The sequence below is a fragment of the Mustelus asterias genome, chromosome 8 (genome assembly GCF_964213995.1).
Source record: "Mustelus asterias chromosome 8, sMusAst1.hap1.1, whole genome shotgun sequence".
Taxonomy (NCBI): Eukaryota; Metazoa; Chordata; class Chondrichthyes; order Carcharhiniformes; family Triakidae; genus Mustelus; species Mustelus asterias.
Window position 1 is genome coordinate 50989189 of NC_135808.1, and position 20601 is coordinate 51009789.

The 20601-nt window shown below is 49.6% G+C and overlaps 1 gene segment (V, D, J or C); it reads right to left on the reverse strand.

Moving 5' to 3' along the window:
* Positions 1 to 223: 223 nt before the first annotated feature.
* LOC144497154 (Ig kappa chain V region Mem5-like) lies at positions 224 to 19403 on the reverse strand. The segment is given in 4 exon segments: positions 224 to 1140; positions 16755 to 16800; positions 18329 to 18630; positions 19224 to 19403. Coding segments are annotated over 4 exon segments (726 nt in total).
* Between the last annotated feature and the right edge of the window lie 1198 nt (positions 19404 to 20601).

The window sequence follows — 20601 nt, forward strand, 5'->3', positions numbered from 1 at the left end:
CAGCAACTTTCAGTTTCTTTTCTGTTTTCAATCTTGTCACTCAAAAGATTCCAGATCAAACTGATCATTTTCAAATGAATGATCATTGGCTTTGAATCCAATCTTCTGCTGATGTGTCATTGATTGACAGGCCAAGCAGCCAATCAGGACAATCTCTTGGTGAAATGCAGCCAATCAGCTGATGGGGAGGTGGGACATTTCCAAAGCACTCACCAGACAGAAACGGAATATTCTTAATGTTTATTACCTTTTACACATTGACATTGACAGAAAAAACAGCCCAGCCAGAGGAAGCTGGAGAAATTCACAGGGAGAATGGAGGTTTATTAAAACACTTGTGGAGATTTTCTCAATAACATGAGAATCCTGTCCCTTTAAACAGTGACTAAAGCTTCAATTGTAACTGCAGGGTGAGCAGGAAGGAGGTCTGGTTTACTGAAGCAGACACTTCACAGGGTCACATTATTATTGTACAGCTGACACTCTTCAGCATCTTCCAGAGGTTATACTTGTTATCACGATTCTGCACTGTCCCCATCAAACACTCCCAGAACAGGAACAGAGTAAAACTCCCTCTACACAGTCCCTATCAAACAGTCCCAGGACAGGAACAGCATGGGGTTAATACAGAGTAAAGCTCCCTCTACACTATACCAATAACGTGCTTTAACCCCTGACCCTCAGAAGTGTCTCAGACCCAGTCCCGAGGAGGAAGGGAGTTGTAATTCAGTGCTGACAATGACCTTTGCCCTCCCAGCTCACCCCTGTTCTATTTCAAGTTGTGCCTCCTCTGTGGACTGTCTCTAACACTCTAGGCACATTCTGATCTCCTGACGCTCTTGCTGAGGGGAGAGGAGAGGCTCACGTGGGTGAGGGCACAGGAGAAGCGGGCGTTGGACTCCCAGTCGGAGCCAGAGAGGGTCAGCAGGCTGCTGACGCTGTAGGTGTTGTCTGAAGCTCGCAGGTAATTGCTGGTCTGAACCCCGTTGGAAATGGCTGCACCATCCTTCTTCCACTTCACCTCCACCTCATCAGGATAGAAGTGATTGGCAAGGCACACCAGGGTGGCAGTGCCCTTGGTCTTGACCTCCTCCGGGGAGGGGGGCAGCAGGGTCAGCGTGGGTTGTGAATTCTCACGGGCTGAAAGAGAAGAGGAGGAATTTTAATCACTGCCATTTTCAGGCTTTCAACTTCCCGAATATTGACTGGGATCAAATCAGTGTCAATGTTTCGATGTTGCAGAATTCTGAAAATCCATTCTGGGGGAAATTTTTTAACCAGCACGGAACAATCCCAACAAGAGAAGGGGCAGTTTTGGGCAGTTTTATAGAATGAATCTCGGCATATGGAAGGTGTATCAGTGGGAGAGCATTTGGGTAATAGTGATCATAATACAGTTAGATTTAGAGTAGTTACGGAAAAGGGGAAAGATCGATCAAGAGTAAACGTTTTAAATTGGGAAAAGGCCAATTTCACTAAACTGGGATTTGCCAAAATGGAGAGGAAACAGCAACTTGAAGGTAAATCAGTGTCAGAGCAGTGGGAGGATATTCGAGCTGGAGTTAGAGTTCAGAACAAATATGTTCACACAAAGCAACAGCGTGGGACATTGCAAGGAGGATAACTGTGGTGAACCATTGTTGGTTACCACCAGGTAGTGCTGAGCCATGGTCTGGCCAGTACTATGAGTCTGTAGATATGTTACTGTTGGGGTTAGGGTTGGGCTGTTCTACCTTTTAATATAGTCCTATGATACACCCCAGTTGGCTCCGCCTCCTGGGAGAGGTATAAAGGTCACTGCTCTGCCTGGTGACCCTTTAGTCTGGGATTGTATATTGTATATAGTAGCTCCGTTATTGTTGGCAATAAAAGCCTTTATTTCCCGGGTACATCCTGTCTCCCGTGTGATTTATCACGCATCAATAACTAAGGAATGAATAGGGCAGGTTAGAGAGCAAAAAGATAACTTGTGTGTGGAGGGAGAAGACATAGAGATGGTTCTGAATGAATAATTTACATCAGATATCACAAATGAGAGGGACAAAGCTGACATTGTAGTTCAGGAGGGGAGGGATTGTGAAATAATTAATGGGATAATGATAGTGTGGGAGGAGATATTAATGTGCTTATCATCTTTGAAAGTGGAAAAATTCCCAGGCCCGGGTGAAATGTATCCCAGGATGCGAAGGGAAGCAAGGGAAGAAAAAGCAGAGACTCTGACCATTATTTCCCAATCCTCTCTGGCTACAGGTGTGGTGTGGGAGGACTGGAGGACGGATAACGCTGTACCATTGTTTAAAATTAAAAGCTGATGAAATCCAAGGGAAAGTGACAAGTTGGATTTCAAAGTAGTTCAGTGTCTGGGGTAAAGGTTTGATTTGAAGCTGGTTAAATCATTTTGCAATGTTACTGAAACATCTGTAAAGAAGGTTACTACAAATTCAGCACTGAAATGGTGAATAGTGAGAGTATTTAAAGACACAGTGTCCCTTTAAGAGACTGTTAACCAGTCAGGAAGCTGGAACTATTGCTCAGTCTGTCTGGGAGAAACAGGTTGAGCATCAACAAACCTCAGATCACACACAGATCAGGAGAACTTTATCCCAGAACATTGCAGCAGACTTGGATCAACACAGTTCACACAGCATTCTGATTGGCTGTCACTGTGGAAGCTTCTAGATTTCATTTCACACCTTACCGCACAGCACTGGGCTGAGAGATGGAGCATATAAGTAATGAAGAGAGGTTGCGTAGGATTGGCTTATTTTTGTTGGAGCAGAGATGACTGAGGGGCGACCTGTTCAAAGTCTACAAGGCTATGAGAGACATGGACAGCGTGCTTAAGGAGCAACTATTCCCATTAGTTGAAGGGTCAGTCAGAAGGGGACATAGGTTCAAGGTGAGGGGCAGGAGGTTTAGGGGGGATGTGAGGAAAAACCTTTTTACCCAGAGGGTGGTGACGGTCTGGAAGGCACTGCCTGGGAGGGTGGTAGAGCAGGTTGGCTTCCATCCTTTAGAAGTATCTAGATGAGCACTTGGCACATCATAACATTTAGGGCTATGGGCCAAGTGCTGACAGATGGGATTAGGTATGAATTCAGATATTTCTAATGTGTCGGTGGTGACTCACTGGGCCGAATGGCCTCTTGTGCACTGTATTATTCTATGATTCTATGAGGTCAAGGGTGAGGCTAGAATGGCCTCAGTATCTGGGGTCAGACAGGGTCACTGTTCCGAATGACCCCACGACCCCTGGAGGGTGCGAGTGTGTGGCCAATAGGTGAGAGTCAGGATCAGGAATCTCCAACCTCAAAGACAGAATTACGTTTCAATAGCACCTGTCATCACCTCAGAATGTCCCAAAGTGTTTTACAGCTCATTGTGCACAGCAAGATCCCAGGGAGCAGAGTGAGAATGAACAGATAAGCAGATTTGTAGTGATGTTGATTGAGGGATAAATATTGACCAGTACACCGGGGAAAACTCCCGTGCTCTTCTTCCAATGGTACCATGGGATCTTTCACACCCCCTGAGAGGACAGATATCAGTTTGTCTCATCTGAAAGACGGCATCTCTGACAGTGCAGCACTCGCTCAATGTGGTGAACCACTGTAATGCTGTCTGTTTATGGGATATGCCTGGGCATGCCCCTGCTGCCTCAATCCGGGGCTCCGCCCTCCTCGGGGTATAAAGGTGGCTGCTCTCCACCCCTTTTGCCTCAGTTCGGGTTAGCATCGGTTTGGGAGTGCTTCAGTTCTTTGTTAATAAAAGCCTGTTGTTTAGCAACCTCTAGTCTTTGCGTGAATCAATGGTGCATCAATTTTATTAACAACAGTTTTGAAATGGAGCAACTCCTGAAACCTGGCAAATTGGATCTGGATCCGCAGGCAGTCGGCGCCTCTGACTCTTTTGATCACTGGCTGCGCTGTTTTGAGACCTTCATCGTCTCCTCCTCCTCCGTCGTCGTAACCGACATCGACAAACTACACGTGCTCCACGCCCGCGTCAGCGCTCACGTCTTCGCGCTGATCCGAGACGCAGAGACTTACCAGGAGGCAATCGATCTCCTCAAGAGCCAGTACAACCGGCAGCTGAACGAGGTCTACACCAGACACCTGCTGGCCACTCGCAGACAGCAGCCCGGGGAATCGACTGAGCAATTCCTGCGCGAACTGCGTGCACTCGGCAGAGCCTGCAACTGCAAGGCCGTTTCAGCCGCCCAAAACGCCGACGACCTGATCAGAGATGCCTTTGTCGCGGGCATCAGGTCGACCGATATCCGGCAGCGTCTGCTGGAGCAAGGTGGGCCGGACCTGAAGAAAACTGTGGAACTTGCCGGCTCGCTGGAGGTAGCGTTCCGGAACCTCGAGGCCTACACCCCCGGCCACGAGGGCGCACCGTGGACACCGCGACCGCAGCCATCGCTGTACCCGGGAGGGCCGCAAACCTGATGCGCGATTGATTCACACGGGAGGCTAGAACGTACCCGGGAATAAAGGCTTTTATTCACGACAAATAGGAGCACACTACTTAACAATATTATCCCAGACTAAAGACTGCTAGGAAGTAGCAGTGACCTTTATACTCCTGTAAGAAGGCGGAGCCGAACGGAGTGTACCACATAAACAATAATAACAGGTGGAACACCCCAACCCTAACCCCAACAGTAACAAGAGTAACATATGCACAAGTACCCATAGTGGTAACCATCTATGGTTCACCACAAAACCTACACCACGCCCCATCCCGAAGCCGAACTGACCACTGCGGCAGTCCCCGGAGGCGTGAGGTGCTACTTCTGCGGCCTGGAGAAGCACCCACGACGACGCTGCCCGGCGAAAGACGCGATCTGCTCTGGCTGCGGTAAGAAGGGTCATTACCTGAAAGTTTGCAGGGCAAAATCAGCCTCCAGGCCCAGCAGCGCCGCGTGCGATCCGCGGGAGGGATTGCCTTCGACGCCATCGACCGGGTGTGATCCGCCATTTTGGACACGAGCGGCCACGTGCGACCCATGGAGGCCGCCATCTTGGACGCCATCAGCCACGCGTGACCCACGGGAGCCGCCATCTTGGGTGACGTCAGCCGAGTCACGGGGGCCGCCATTTTGGGAACCGTCCACCGCATCGCCTAATCCGACAGTGGCCTTGGTCGTGTTGGACCAGTCCAGGCCTCACCAGCTCGCCTGGTCGATGATGGACATCAAGGTAAACGGCCACACTACTAACTGCTTATTTGACAGTGGGAGTACGGAGAGTTTCATCCACCCTAACCCGGTGAGGCGCTACGCACTGCCAGTACGGCCAATGCAGCAATCAATCTCTATGGCTTCGAAGTTCCGGTCAGTGAATGTCCTCAGCTACTGTGTAGCAACTCTGACTGTACGGGGCACGGTGTACGACAAGTGCAAGCTCCTCGTGCTGCCACAGCTCTGCGCTGCCGTATTACTGGGGCTAGATTTCATGTGCCACCTTGGGAGCGTCACCATGGTGTATAATGGGCCTTTTCCCCCAATCTCCGTCCAAAATCCACAGCTAACAGACCAGCCACCGCGCACCACCTGTGGTCTCTCGACCCTCAAAGTCGCCCCTCCCTCGCTCTTTGAGCACCTCACCCCCGACTGCAAGCCCATTGCCACCAAAAGCAGACGGTACAGCGCTGGTGATAGAGTGTTCATCAAGTCCGAGGTGCGACGCCTCCTGGGGGAGGGGATCATTGAGGCCAGTACCAGCCCTTGGAGAGCCCAAGTGGTGGTTATCAAGACTGGGGAGAAACATCGCATGGTCATTGACTACAGTCAGACCATCAACCGATACACGCAGCTGGACGCGTATCCCTTCCCCACATATCTGACATGGTCAATCAGATTGCACAATATCGGGTGTTCTCCACCATTGATTTAAAGTCTGCATACCACCAGCTCCCTATCCGCCCGGAAGACCGCCAATACACTGCCTTCGAGGCGGATGGCCGTCTCTACCACTTCCTTTGGGTCCCTTACGGCGTCACCAACGGGGTCTCGGTTTTCCAGCATGAGATGGACCGAATGGTGGACCAGAATGGGCTGGGGGCCACCTTCCCGTACCTGGATAACGTCACCATCTGCTGCCACGATCAGCAGGACCACGACGCCAACCTCCAAAAATTCCTCCACACTGCGGCACTCCTCAACCTGACCTACAATAAGGAGAAGTGTGTATTCCGCACGCGCCACCTCGCCATCCTTGGTTGTGTTGTGGAGAACGGGGTCATCAGCCCCGACCCCGACCGCATGCGTCCCCTCCTGGAACTTCCCCTCCCCACCACCCTCAAAGTGCTGAGGAGATGCCTAGGCTTCTTCTCGTACTACGCCCAGTGGGTCCCCAATTATCCGGACAAAGCCCGTCCGCTCATTAAATCCACATCTTTTCCCCTAGCAGCGGAGGCCCGGCTGGATATCAAAGCGGATATCGCGAAGGCCACGATGCACGCCGTAGACTAATCCACCCCATTCCAGGTGGATAACGATGCGTCTGATTTTGCCCGAGCCGCCACTCTTAACCAGGCGGGCAGACCCGTGGCCTTCTTCTCGCGCACCCTCCAGGGCCCTGAAATTCGACACTCCTCTGTCGATAAAGAGGCACAAGCCATCGTGGAGGCGGTGCGGCACTGGCGCCACTACTTAGCTGGCAAACGGTTCACCCTGCTCACGGAGCAACGGTCCGTTGCCTTTATGTTCAGCAACACGCAGCGGGGCAAAATCAAGAACGATAATATTTTGAGGTGGAGGATCAAGCTCTCCACTTAGAATTACGACATTTTATACCGGCCTGGGAAACTCAATGAACCCCCAGATGCCCTGTCCCGGGGGACCTGTGCCAGCGTGAACCTAGACCGGTTACAGACCCTCCACGATGACCTCTGCCACCCGGGGGTTACCAGGTTCTTCCATTTCATCAAGGCCCGGAACCTGCCCTATTCCATTGAGGAAGTCAGGTCTGTAACCAGGCACTGCCAAGTCTGCGCGGAGTGCAAGCCGCACTTCTACCGACCAGACAGAGCGCACCTCATCAAAGCCATCCGCCCTTTCGAATGCCTGAGCGTTGACTTCAAAGGTCCCCTCCCCTCCTCTGACCGCAACGTATACTTCCTCATATTGGAGGAACAGAGAGATCTTGGGGTCCATTTCCACAGATCTCTAAAGGTTGCCACTCAAGTGGATAGAGCTGTGAAGAAGGCCTATAGTGTGTTAGCGTTTATTAACAGGGGGTTTGAGTTTAAGAGCCGTGGGGTTATGCTGCAACTGTACAGGACCTTGGTGAGACCACATTTGGAATATTGTGTGCAGTTCTGGTCACCTCACTATAAGAAGGATGTGGAAGCGCTGGAAAGAGTGCAGAGGAGATTTACCAGGATGCTGCCTGGTTTGAAGGGTAGGTCTTATGAGGAAAGGTTGCGGGAGCTAGGGCTGTTCTCTCTGGAGCGGAAGAGGCTGAGGGGAGACTTAATAGAGGTTTATAAAATGATGAAGGGGATAGATAGAGTGAACGTTCAAAGACTATTTCCTCGGGTGGATGGAGCTATTACAAGGGGGCATAACTATAGGGTCCGAGGTGGCGACAATCTCCTGGACTCAGGCAAGCTGTACACGGGAGTAAGAGGATTAAGTGGTGGTCCCGATACTGCCCGCGCCGTGTCAGGAGGGGAGATAAAGGGCAAGGGGTCCCTAACCAGGGGTGCGGGAGCGACGGGGGTTTCCAGGTCCCCTGCAGGCGCCAGATCTCGAATAGAGACCGTGTCCTCTCACCCGTCAGGATATGCTACATAGGCATATTGAGGGTTGGCGTGAAGGAGATGGACCTGTTCAACCAAAGGGTCGGACTTGCAGGTCCTAACATGCCGCCGCAGGAGGACAGGTCCTGAGTACGTCAACCAAGACGGCAGTGAGGTCCCAGAGGAAGACTTCCTAGGGAAGGTAAACATCCGCTCATGTGGGGTAGCGTTGGTTGCCGTACACAGGAGGGACCAGATTGAATGGAGCGCATCAGGAAGTACCTCTTGCCAACGGGAGACTGGAAGATCCTTAGACCTCAACGCCAGTAAGACAGCCTTCCAGACTGTAGTGTTTTCTCTTTCGACCTGCCCGTTACCCCTGGGGTTGTAACTCGTAGTCCTACTTGAGGCAATCCCTTTAGAGAGCAGGTATTGCCTCAAGTCGTCACTCATAAACAACGAACCCCTATCACAGTGGATATAACTGGGGTAACCAAACAGGGTGAAAAGATCCCACAGAGCTTTGATAACCGTGGCAGCGGTCATGTCTGAACAGGGAATGGCAAAAGGCAATCGGGAGTACTCGTCAACCACGTTGAGGAAGTACACATTCCGGTCTGTCGAAGGAAGGGGGCCCTTGAAATCAACACTCAGTCTTTCAAAAGGGCAAGTGGCTTTAATGAGGTGTGCCCTGTCAGGTCGGTAGAAGTGCGGCTTGCATTCAGCACATACCTGGCAGCTTCGAGTTATCGACCTGACATCCTCTACGGAGTAGGGTAGATTCCGGGCCTTTACAAAATGGAAGAGCCGAGTGATCCCCGGATGGCAGAGATCATTGTGGAGGGCCTGTAGCCGGTCCTCCTGCACACTGGCACATGTTCCACGTGACAGGGCATCTGAGGGCTCATTGAGCTTCCCCAGACGGTACATGATATCATAGTTGTAGGTGGAGAGTTCGATTCTCCACCTCAAGATTTTATCATTTTTGATCTTACCCCTTAACGTGTTGTTGAACATGAACGCCACGGACCGCTGGTCCGTGAGCAGGGTAAATCGTTTTCCAGCCAAATCATGGCGCCAATGCCGTACGGCCTCCACAATGGCCTGAGCCTCTTTTTCCACAGCAGAGTGCCGAATTTCAGGGCCTTGGAGGGTGCGAGAGAAAAAGGCGACGGGCCTGCCCGCCTGGTTAAGTGTGGCGGCCAGGGCGAAATCAGATACATCACTCTCCACCTGGAAGGGGATGGACTCATCGACAGCGTGCATCGTGGCTTTCGCGATGTCGGCTTTTATCCCTTCAAAGGCTAAGCGAGCCTCTGCTGCCAGGGGAAAAGAGGTAGACTTTATGAGCGGACGGGCTTTGTCCGCATAATTGGGAACTCACTGTGCGTAATACGAAAAGAAGCCTAAGCATCTTCTCAGTGCTTTGATGCTAGTGGGTAGGGGAAGTTCAAGGAGGGGACGCATACGGTCTGGATCAGGGCCAAGGACCCCGTTTTCCACCACGTATCCGAGAATTGCTAGGCGGCGCTTGCTGAATACACACTTCTCCCTGTTATAGGTCAGGTTCAGGCGAGACGCAGTGCGTAAAAACTTTAGGAGGTTGGCATCGTGGTCCTGCTGGTCATGGCCGCAGATAGTGACGTTGTCCAGGTACGGGAAGGTAGCCCGTAGCCCATTTTGGTCCACCATTCGGTCCATTGCACGCTGGAAGACCGAGAACCCATTCGTGATGCCAAAGGGAACCCTTAAGAAGTGGTAGAGACGACCATCCGCCTCAAAGGCCGTATATTTTCGGTCCTCTGGGTGAATGGGGAGCTGGTGATAGGCTGACTACAAGTCAATGGTGGAGAACACCCGGTACTGCGCAATCTGGTTGACCATGTCAGATATGCGCGGGAGAGGGTACGCGTCCAGCTGCGTGTATCTATTAATGGTCTGACTATAGTCTATGACCATCCGGGGCTTGTCTCCAATCTTAACCACCACGACTTGTGCTCTCCATGGGCTAGTGCTAGGTTGAATGATCCCTTCCCTGAGGAGCCGCTGAACCTCAGATCGAATAAAGATCCGATCCTCAGCGCTGTAACGCCTGCTCTTAGTTGCGATGGGCTTGCAGCCTGAAACGAGATTCTCAAATAAAGATGGCGGGGTGATTCTGAGTGTCGAGAGACTGCACGTGGAGCGCGCTGGGCAATTTGGAGGCTGCTGTTCTCCCACTGAAAGTGGAGGGAGTGGCCCATCGTACTGCAGGGTCACACTCTTCAGGTGGACCATAAAGTCTAGTCCCAGGAGTATCGGAGCGCAAAGGTGCGGTAACACGAGGAGCCTGAAGTTCTCATAAACTGTGCCCCGCACCGTTAGGTTTACCACGCAACTCCCAAGAACGGTAACAGATCGGGACCTCGACGCCATAGAAATTGTCTGTCTGACAGTCTGTACTCGGAGACCGCACAGTTTCACGGTGTCAGGATGAATGAAACTCTCCGTGCTCCCGCTGTCAAACAGACAATGTATCAGGCGTCCGTTTACCTCTTTGTCTATCATGGACTTGTCGAGTCTGTGAGGCTTGGCCTGGTCCAGGATGATTGACGCCACTGTTGAATCTTGAGTGCAACTGCAGGCAGCTGAGATGGTCGATGATGATGACCCCTGCTGGTCGTCTGCGGTCAGTGTCGACCAAAATGGCTACGCCCATGGATCGCACGTGGTCGATGGCGTTGAAAGTGGCGGCACTCGCAGGTCGCACGTGTCTTGCGTCGTCGTCCTCAGGAATGGCGGCGCTCGTGAATCGCACATGGTGGAAGACCTCGACGAAGCCGGAGACAAGGAGACAGATCCTGGAGATTCACGCGCCGCACTGCTTGGCTTCGAAGGTGGTTTAGCTCAGCACACTTTCGCATAGTGCCCTTTCTTCCCACACGCGGAGCAAAATACCGTTCTGGCCGGACATCGCTGACGAGGGTGCTTTGCCAATCCACAAAAATAGCACCGCGGGCCACCTGGAGCTGCCGCCGCCGTCAGGTCCAAGGTTGAAAGCACGATCGCGCAGTTCCGAGGAGCCGCTGGGTAGAGTTGAGTCGGTGGCTGTACTTGCCACGATGTTCCCATGTGGTCGGTGGGGTAAGTTTCAAGACTTCTGGAGGCCGTTTCCATCGCATCAGCCAATTCCACCGTCTTAGCTAGGTCTAAGTTACCTTGCTCTAGCAGCCGCAGGTGAATATAGGATGAGCCGATTCCCGCCACGAGCGCATCTCGGATCAGATCGTTAGTGTATTGAGTAGCCGACACTGACTTGCAATTGCAGGCTCTGGCTAGCTGCTGAAGTTTGCGCAGGTACTGTCCCGTCGTTCCGCCAGGCTGCCGCCGTCGAGTGGCTAGTAGGTGCCGAGCATGAATCTCATTTGGCGGTTTGTTGTACAGTTTCTTAAGTAGTTCGATGGCCCCTTTGTAGTCTTGGGCATCACGGATTGCTGCATACACAGTGTCGCTTACCCTTGCGTGGAGGACCCGCAATCTATCGGCGTTGTTTTGGACTGCTGTTGAGGCGTCGATATAATCCTGGAAACACTTCAACCAATGGTCGAAAGTGTCCGACGCTCCAGCGGCACGCGGATCTAAGGTAAGCCGATCGGGTCTTAACATTTGCTCCATGGTTTTTTTTTCCACCAAAATTATTACTAATAAAATTGATGCGCGATTAATTCACTCGGGAGGCTGTATCGTACCCGGGAAATAAAGGCTTTTATTAGCAACAAGAATGGAGCAAACTGCTTAGCAATACAATCCCAGACTAAAGGGTCACTAGGCAGTGCAGTGACCTTTATACTCCTATAGGTAGGCGGAGCCAACCGGAGTGTACCACAGAACAATACTAACAGGTGGAACACCCCAACCCTAACCCCAACAGTAACAAGAGTAACATATGTACAAGTACCCATAGTGCTAACCATCTATGGTTCAGTACCCATAGTGGTAACCATCTATGGTTCACCATAACACTTTAGGAACATTAAGCGGTTATTGGATAGGCACATGGAGCACACCAGGATGATAGGGAGTGGGATAGATTGATCTTGGTTTCAGATAAAGCTCGGCACAACATTGTGGGCCGAAGGGCCTGTTCTGTGCTGTACTGTTCTATGTTCTATGTTCAACATCGTTGATGGGTATTCGCGGTTCCCCTTTGCTATTCCCTGCCCGGATATGACCTCGGCCACGGTCGTCAGGGCCCTGCACAGCCTCTTCACCCTGTTTGGTTTCCCCAGCTATATTCATAGCGACTGGGGTTCCTCTTTTATGAGTGACGAGCTGCGCCAGTACCTACTCTCCAAAGGCATAGTCTTGAGCAGGACCACCAGCTACAACCCCAGGGGGGATGGACAGGTGGAGAGGGAGAATGCGACAGTCTGGAAGGCCATTTTATTAGCTCTCCGGTCTAAGGGTCTTCCAGTCTCCCGCTGGCAAGAGGTCCTCCCTGATGCACTACACTCAATTAGGTCACGACTGTGCACCCCTCATGAACGAATGTTTGTTTTCCCCAGGAAGTCCTCCTCGGGGACCTCACTACCGTCGTGGCTGACGTCCCCAGGCCCTGTCCTGCTCCGGAAGCACGTGCGGACCCATAAGTCGGACCCCCTGATCGAAACGGTCCGGCTCCTCCACGCCAACCCCCAATACGCCTATGTGGCGTATCATGACGGGCGGGTGGACACGGTCTCCATTCGCGATCTGGCCCCCGCAGGTACTACGTCCCACGGCCCCTCACCCCCAGCTCCCAACGTCGTCCATGATGCACAAGAGTCGCAGCACGCTCATTTAGCCCCCGTGTACGGCACGCCTGAGCCCCAGGAGCTGCCTCCACACACCCGGCAGTCTGAAGGCGCGACGGACGGCTTCACCGGTTATGGACTGGCGTCTGACCCATCACCGCGGCCTCCTGAACCGGCGCCACGGCTGACATTGCGGCGGTCGCAGCGGCAGATCAAGCCCCCGGAGAGACTGAACTTGTAACTTGAATCAATAACTTGTGACTGTCGTTCCACCACCTCGCCCCCGCCAAACTCTTTTTTAAACAGGGGGTGAATGTGGTGAACCACTGTAATGCTGTCTGTATATGGGATATGCCTGGGCACGCCCCTGCTGCCTCAATCCGGGGCTCCGCCCTCCTCGGGGTATAAAGGTGGCTGCTCTCCGCCCCTTTTGCGTCAGTTCAGGTTAGCCATCGGTTTGGGAGTGCTTCTGTTCTTGTTAATAAAAGCCTGTTGTTTCGCAACATCTAGTCTTTGCGTGAATCAATGGTGCATCACTCGATACTGCACTGGATCTCAGCCTGGATGATGTGCTCAAGCGTCAGGAATGGGATTTGAAGCCACAACATTGTGACTCAGAGGCGAGAGTGTTAGCCACTAAGGTACGTCTGACACCTCACACTCCAATAGGCTGCCATCTTCACCCTCCTGCCTCACACTTGGAGGAATGAGGCAACTTGGGGAGGGTGGAGCTGTTCCCCAGCCAGAGAGAGTGTCTTCAGGAGAGAGATGGAGAGCAGATTGTGGGAGGCCTGTAGTCTAGAGGGGGGACATTTAACCAGTCGCTGACAGGTGCTGAGCCCTTTCCCCATGAGGATTTTGGAAGTGGATGCGGAAAGTGGGAGGTGAACTAGAGAAATGTCTTTGTCGCTGCTGAAACTCTTGCTATCTGCTCAGTCACATCTAATAAACACACAGACAAATCAGGCAAACATCAGTCTGTTTCTGTGGATTCTCTGCTGCTTTCAGTTCAATGAAGAGTGCAGGAGGACATGGCAGGAGCAACAGCAGACATACTGAAAAATGAGGTGTTAACCTGGTGAAGCTACAACACAGGACTGTGTGTCAAACAGCAGAAGCAGCAAGTGATAGACAGAGCTAAACCATCCCACAAACAATGGATCAGATCTAAGCTCTGCAGTCCTGCCACATCCGGGGACCAATGCTTGATCCGTGGGGGTGTTAGATGGGCAGCAATGAGGGGTCGTGGGGCTGGCCAGTGATCAGGAGGCCAGCAGTGCGGGCCACTGTGCTTGTGCCAATCTCTGCACATGCACAGTGGCTCACTCAGCACTACGCTGCTGGCCTCTCCAGCAAGAATAGGCCCCAGTCCCAGATTTTTATCTTGAATCTCACTAGGGCTCTCTGTGATGCACAGAGTGTGGGAGATTCACTTTGAACATTTTTTTTACAGTTTTTACACGATTTTGACACTTAGAATGTTTTTGGGAGAATCCTACCTCCAAGGTTTTGGCCTCAAATGATTGTGGTGATAGTGAATTCCACAGGCTCACCACTCTCTGGGTGAAGGAAATTCTGCTCATCTCAGCCCTAAAAGTTTTACACCGTATCCTCAGGCTGTGACCTCTGGAACCGGACACTCCCACCACCAGGAACATAATTCCTGTATCTCCCCTGTCTAGTCCTGTTCATAGCTTTCTATGAGATCTCCTCTCACTCTTCTGAACTGCAGTGAATATAATCTTAACCAACACAATCTCTCCTCCTACATCAGTCCCATTATCCCAGGAATCAGTCCGGTAAACCTTTGCTGCGCTCCCACTGTCGCAAAGACATCCTTCCTCAGATAAGGATACCCAAACGGCAAGCAATTTTCCCAGTGTGGCCTCACCAAAGGACATAGAGAGGACAAATACAAAGAAACTTTTCCCCAAGTAGAAGGGTCAATAACCAGGAAGAATAGATTTAATTTCAGATTTTGAGGGACTTGATGCAAATCTTTTCACCCAGAGGTTCTGGGAATCCGAAACTCACTGCCTGAAATGGTGGAAGCAGTGGGAACCCCCACAACATTTAAAAAGCATTTAGATGAGCACTTGAAGCCCCAAAGCGCACAAGGCTACAGACCACGTGCTGGGAAATGGGATTAGAATAGATAGGTGCTTAATGGCCGGCAGAGACAGGATGGGCTGAAGGGCCTCTTTCTGTGCTGTAAATTTCTATGAGACGATGACTGAGCCAAGATGGCCGAGAATGTAAAGTGACCAGCTTCTGGAAAATTCCGATGTGGGTTATATTTGACAGACTAGACCCGAGAGAAGATGGAATGTCACACCTGAAAGGTATCAGGGACTTCTTCAAACAGGAAACAGAAATGCAGATAGAAAAAATGTCAAAGACTGAACTTTAATCTCCTGTTGTTATGGAGACAATGGAGACTGATTGTCACATCTCAGCAGACATCCAAAACCCATCTCCTGTTGAGTTATATATCTCAGAATGTGGAAATGGCCTGAGTTCAAAGTAAACTGACTCTGGGGTGAAAGACATGTTTGTTTGTTACCTTTCAGGAAACAACAGGGAAATGGGTTAAAAATCCAACTGCACACCTGAGCTGTGTGTACTGGTGCGGGTGTGACAGAATGTGAGTTGAGACAGAAACAAGGAGAGACAGCCCAGTCACCCCAGCAAAAGACAAACAGACAAAGGATCTCTCTGTGTCTCTGGGGGAAAGCTCAGCAGATGTCACCATCTAAAGGAAAGTGGACAGCGATCCAGCAACCCTGCAGAACCCAGAGTCTCCAAACTAACTGCTAAAATACCAAAGTCAGCTCTCCCGGAATCACCCAACTTAATGGCTGCAACATCCATCCTCCACACTCACTGACAAGACAAAGACAGATTTAACTTTTATCTGGACATTTAATTTTACATTTCTGGTCATTGTGCAAGTGTATTTCAGGAGTTTATTATTTTTTGAGTAATTAGTAACTAACACGTTATTCAACAAAGGCAGGTCAAAATAGTTTCTTCTGAAAAATTAAAAGTGGGGCCATACATTGTCACAGTGGTTAGCAATGCTGCCTCAGTGTCAGGGACCTAGGTTCAATTCCGGCCTTGGGTTACTGTCTATTTGGAGTTTGCACGTTCTCCCCGTGTCTGCGTGGATTTCCTCCGGGTGCTCCAGTTTCCTCCCACAGTCCAAAGATCTGCAGGTCAGATGGATTGGCCATGCTAAATTGCCCCTAGTGTGTTCTTTAGGTGGATTAGCAATGGTAAATGCGCAGGGTTACAGGGATAGGGTGGGGAGCCTGGGGAAGAAGCTCTTTCAGAGAGTTGGTACAGATTCGATGGACTGAACAGCCTTCTTCTGCACTGTAGAGATTCAATGGCTAATAAAGGACTACGTGGACTGTGTAAGGTTTCCACGGGTGAAGGGATCCATTTTAAATGAACCTTGTTCTGACCAATCAAGGGCGGGGTTGAATAAAGTCAGGGATCCAGCTGATTACTCCTCACCCAGGAGCAAAACAAAATTGGGATCCCATTCAGGAAGTTAACAAATGAGGGATCTTGTCTGAGGACTGGTCACAACGTGTACACAGCAAGATCCCACACACAGCAATGAGAACAATCAGCATTTTCAGTGATGTTGGATCCGGGATAAATATCGGACTGAACTCGTCCCAGAGAGAAAGTAACTGAGAGTCTCCCCAAAAGCCTGGAACACTGAAGCCACTGGATTGTGGGCCCTGCTGTAGCTGTTTGTCATCAGAACTTTAGCAAGAGATAAGCAGGGAGTGGAGAGAGCAGAGTGAAAGCTGGGGGAGGTGGCACCTCGGTGTCTCACTGTGCTGGTGCTGTGATCAGTTATATCAGAGATTGTGACAGGGAGTCCGACTTCACATCAAACTCTGCCTGTGTGTGTCACACTGAGACTGACAGGAGTCTAGAGAGTGATTTCACTCCATGCTGCAGGAATGTGAGCACAGTCTGCAAACGTCCAGATCTCCTCCACACGGTGGGTAAAAGCTGCTTACTTATATCTTGCTGCTTAAAGGGGGGAATGGAAGGAAAGAAATACAGCTGGGCTCCCTGTTCCACACAATGTTCTTCAATCAACCATTTCATTGACTGCAGCTTCCTCACCAACACCTTCAACTATTCAGCATTTGTGTTTGAGAAAGTTTCAGCATTGAAAGGGTTAATAACGGAGGATTGGGCTTTACTTACTCAGTCTGAGTTTGGTTCCTTTACCGAACGTAAGGCACACTGACAACTTCCAGTGCAGGAGCTGTACAAAAACCTCTGCTCTCTGCCTCACTCACTCACTCACTCATCTCTTCTCTCTCACTCTTTCTCTCTCACTCTTTCTCTCTCACTCTTTCTCTCTCTCTGTTTCTCTCTCTCTGTTTCTCTCTCTCTGTTTCTCTCAATGTCTCAGTGTTTTGTTGGGAGAGTTGAGAATTCTAATTTGAGATGATAAATCTTTCAGCTGCTCTTCATATGTGGACATGGAGAGTAAGAGGGAAACTCGAGGCCTTCAGCGAGCGGTGGACACCACAGGGACTGGAGTGTGTAGTGGACAGTGCAAATAATTTGTCCAGTTTCCTTTCTTGTCTTTATTATATATTATATAAAACTGTGGGATGTGTCAGTACAGGAGGTGGGACTGTGTGTCCATTATTATATATTATATAAAACTGTGGGATGTGTCAGTACAGGAGGTGGGACTGTGTGTCCATTATTATATATTATATAAAACTGTGGGATGTGTCAGTACAGGAGGTGGGACTGTGTGTCCATTATTATATATTATATAAAACTGTGGGATGTGTCAGTACAGGAGGTGGGACTGTGTGTCCATTATTATATATTATATAAAACTGTGGGATGTGTCAGTACAGGAGGTGGGACTGTGTGTCCATTATTATATATTATATAAAACTGTGGGATGTGTCAGTACAGGAGGTGGGACTGTGTGTCCATTATTATTTATTATATAAAACTGTGGGATGTGTCAGTACAGGAGGTGGTGCTGTGTGTCCATTATTATATATTATATAAAACTGTGGGATGTGTCAGTACAGGAGGTGGGACTGTGTGTCCATTATTATATATTATATAAAACTTTGGGATGTGTCAGTACAGGAGGTGGTGCTGTGTGTCCATTATTATATATTATATAAAACTGTGGGATGTGTCAGTACAGGAGGTGGTGCTGTGTGTCCATTATTATATATTATATAAAACTGTGGGATGTGTCAGTCCAGGAGGTGGGACTGTGTGTCCATTATTATATATTATATAAAACTGTGGGATGTGTCAGCACAGGAGGTGATGCTGTGTGTCCATTATTATATATTATATAAAACTGTGGGATGTGTCAGTACAGGAGGTGGGACTGTGTGTCCATTATTATATATTATATAAAACTGTGGGATGTGTCAGTACAGGAGGTGGGACTGTGTGTCCATTATTATATATTATATAAAACTGTGGGATGTGTCAGTACAGGAGGTGGGACTGTGTGTCCATTATTATATATTATATAAAACTGTGGGATGTGTCAGTACAGGAGGTGGGACTGTGTGTCCATTATTATATATTATATAAAACTGTGGGATGTGTCAGTACAGGAGGTGGGACTGTGTGTCCATTATTATATATTATATAAAACTGTGGGATGTGTCAGTACAGGAGGTGGGACTGTGTGTCCATTATTATATATTATATAAAACTGTGGGATGTGTCAGTACAGGAGGTGGTGCTGTGTGTGGGGGGGTTTTTGTAAGGCTCTGTATCACTGTGCAGGGCCAGCTGGAACATTGCAGACAGTAATAATCAGCGACATCCTCATTCTGTACATTGCTGATTGTCAGGATGGATCTTGTCCCAGATCCACTGCCGGTGAATCGGTCGGATATTCCTGTGAATCGAGTTGCTACAGTATAGATCAGCAGAGCCGGTTTATGTCCTTCTCGCTGTTGGTACCAATTCACGTAACTGCCAATGCTTTGACTGGCCGTACAGGTGATGGTGGCGGTCTGGCCCAGGCTCACTGACAGCAGCGGGGGAGACTGGGTCATGATGACGTCTCCATTGATACCTGAGGGGTAATAGAGAAACAGAGTGAAGTAAGAACTGTCACAGAAAGACGCTGTACAATGAGATATTGTTGGAGACACTGACTGTTCCTCTCCTTTCAGCATTTTCCTTTCAATCACAAGCCAGAGAAACATAGAAGAAAGGAGCAGGAGGAGGCCATTTTGCCCTTCGAGCCTGCACCGCCATGCATCGCGATCATGGCTGATTGTCCAACTCAATCGCTTAATCCTACTTTTTCCCCATAATCTTTGATCCCATTCACCCCAAGTGCTAGATTTAGCTGACTCTTGAATATATTCAACATTTTGGCATCAACTACTTCCTGTGGAAATGAATCCCAAGGCTCGCCACTCTTTGGGTGAAGAAATATCTCCTCACCTCCGTCCTAAATGGTCTAGCCTGAATCCTCAGACTGTGACCCCTGGTTCTGGACTCTCCCACCATCGGGAACATCCTCCCTGCATCTACCCTGTCTAGTCCTGTTAGAAATTTGTAAGTCTCTATGAGATGCCCCCTCATTCATCTGAAGTCAGGAGAATTGGATTGAAATGGAGAGCAGGAAAATGTTCAAGGTGGAAGGAGAGAGATTTGTACCTGCGATGCAGAATGCCAGAGGCCAGAGCAGCTGGATGGCTGAAATCATGGTGTGTGGTCGTGTCCCTGTGCCTGGTTACTGATAAACTCTCCCTTCACTGGGCTCTGCTTTATAAAGCTGCAGCCTGTCAGAGTCTCACTGCCTGTTCCTCAGTTTGTAAATGGTCTGACCCAGAGAAACCACGTCAGCACCTTTCACTTCCTCTTCTTCTCTCTCCCTCCCTCAGTCTCTGTCCCTCAGTCTCTGTCTTTCTCTCTCTCAATATCTTCCCTCACTCTCTGTCTCTCTCACTCTATCGATATCTCTCCCTCACCCGCTGACCCTTTCACTCTTTCAATATCTGTCCTCAGTCTCTGTTTCTCTCCTCCACACTCTCGCTGTCTCCCTTTCTTGTTCTTCCCGTCTCACACTCCTTGTTTGCTCTGTCATTCATTCCTTCTTTCTCTCTTCTCACAGTTTCTCCCTCAATTTATTGCATTCTCTTTGTTCCTCTGTATTCTCAGCTCACTCTGCCCCAGAAGAGACACCACCCTCCTGGTATCCACTCTGTCAGTCCCCTCACAATCTGATATGTTTCAATAAGATCACCTCTCATTCTTCTAAACTCCAATGGGTTCAGGCCCAGCCTGTCCAACTTTTCTTCATAAGATAACCCCTCACCCCAGGAATGTGTCGAGTGAATCTTCTCTGAACTGCTTCGAACACAATGATATCCTTTTCCAAATAAGGAGACCAAAACTGTACACAGTATTCCAGATGTGGTCTCACCGAGACTCTGTACAGCTGCAGTAAAACTTCCCTATTTTTATATTCCATTCTCCTTGTAATAAACACCAACATTCCATTTGTCTTCCTAATCACTTGCTGTAGCTGCAGACTAACTTGTTGTGATTCATGTCCCGGGACAGCCAGATCCCTCTGTAGCACCGAGTTGTGCAATCTCTCTCCATTTCAATAGTTTACTGCTGTTCTATTCTTCCTGCCAAAGTGGACACCTTCACATTTACCCAGGATATACTCCAGATGTTTAGCCACTCACTTCCCCTGTCCCTATCCCTTTGCAGACTCTCTACCTCCTCTTGAAACTTACTTTCCCACCTATCTTAGTGTCATTGGGACATCAGCTCCATTCACTCCCTTCATCCAAGTCATTGATATGGATTGTGAATAGTTGTGGTCCCAGCTGATTGTTCCAGAACTCCACTAATTACAGCTTCCCAACCCCAAAACAATCATTTATCCCCTCCCTCTTGTTTCTGTTAATTAACCAATCCTCTATCAATGCTAATATGTTACCCACACACCATCAGCTCGTAAACTGTGTGGTAACATTTGATGTGGCAATTCATTTAATACCTTTTGAAATTCCATGTAGTC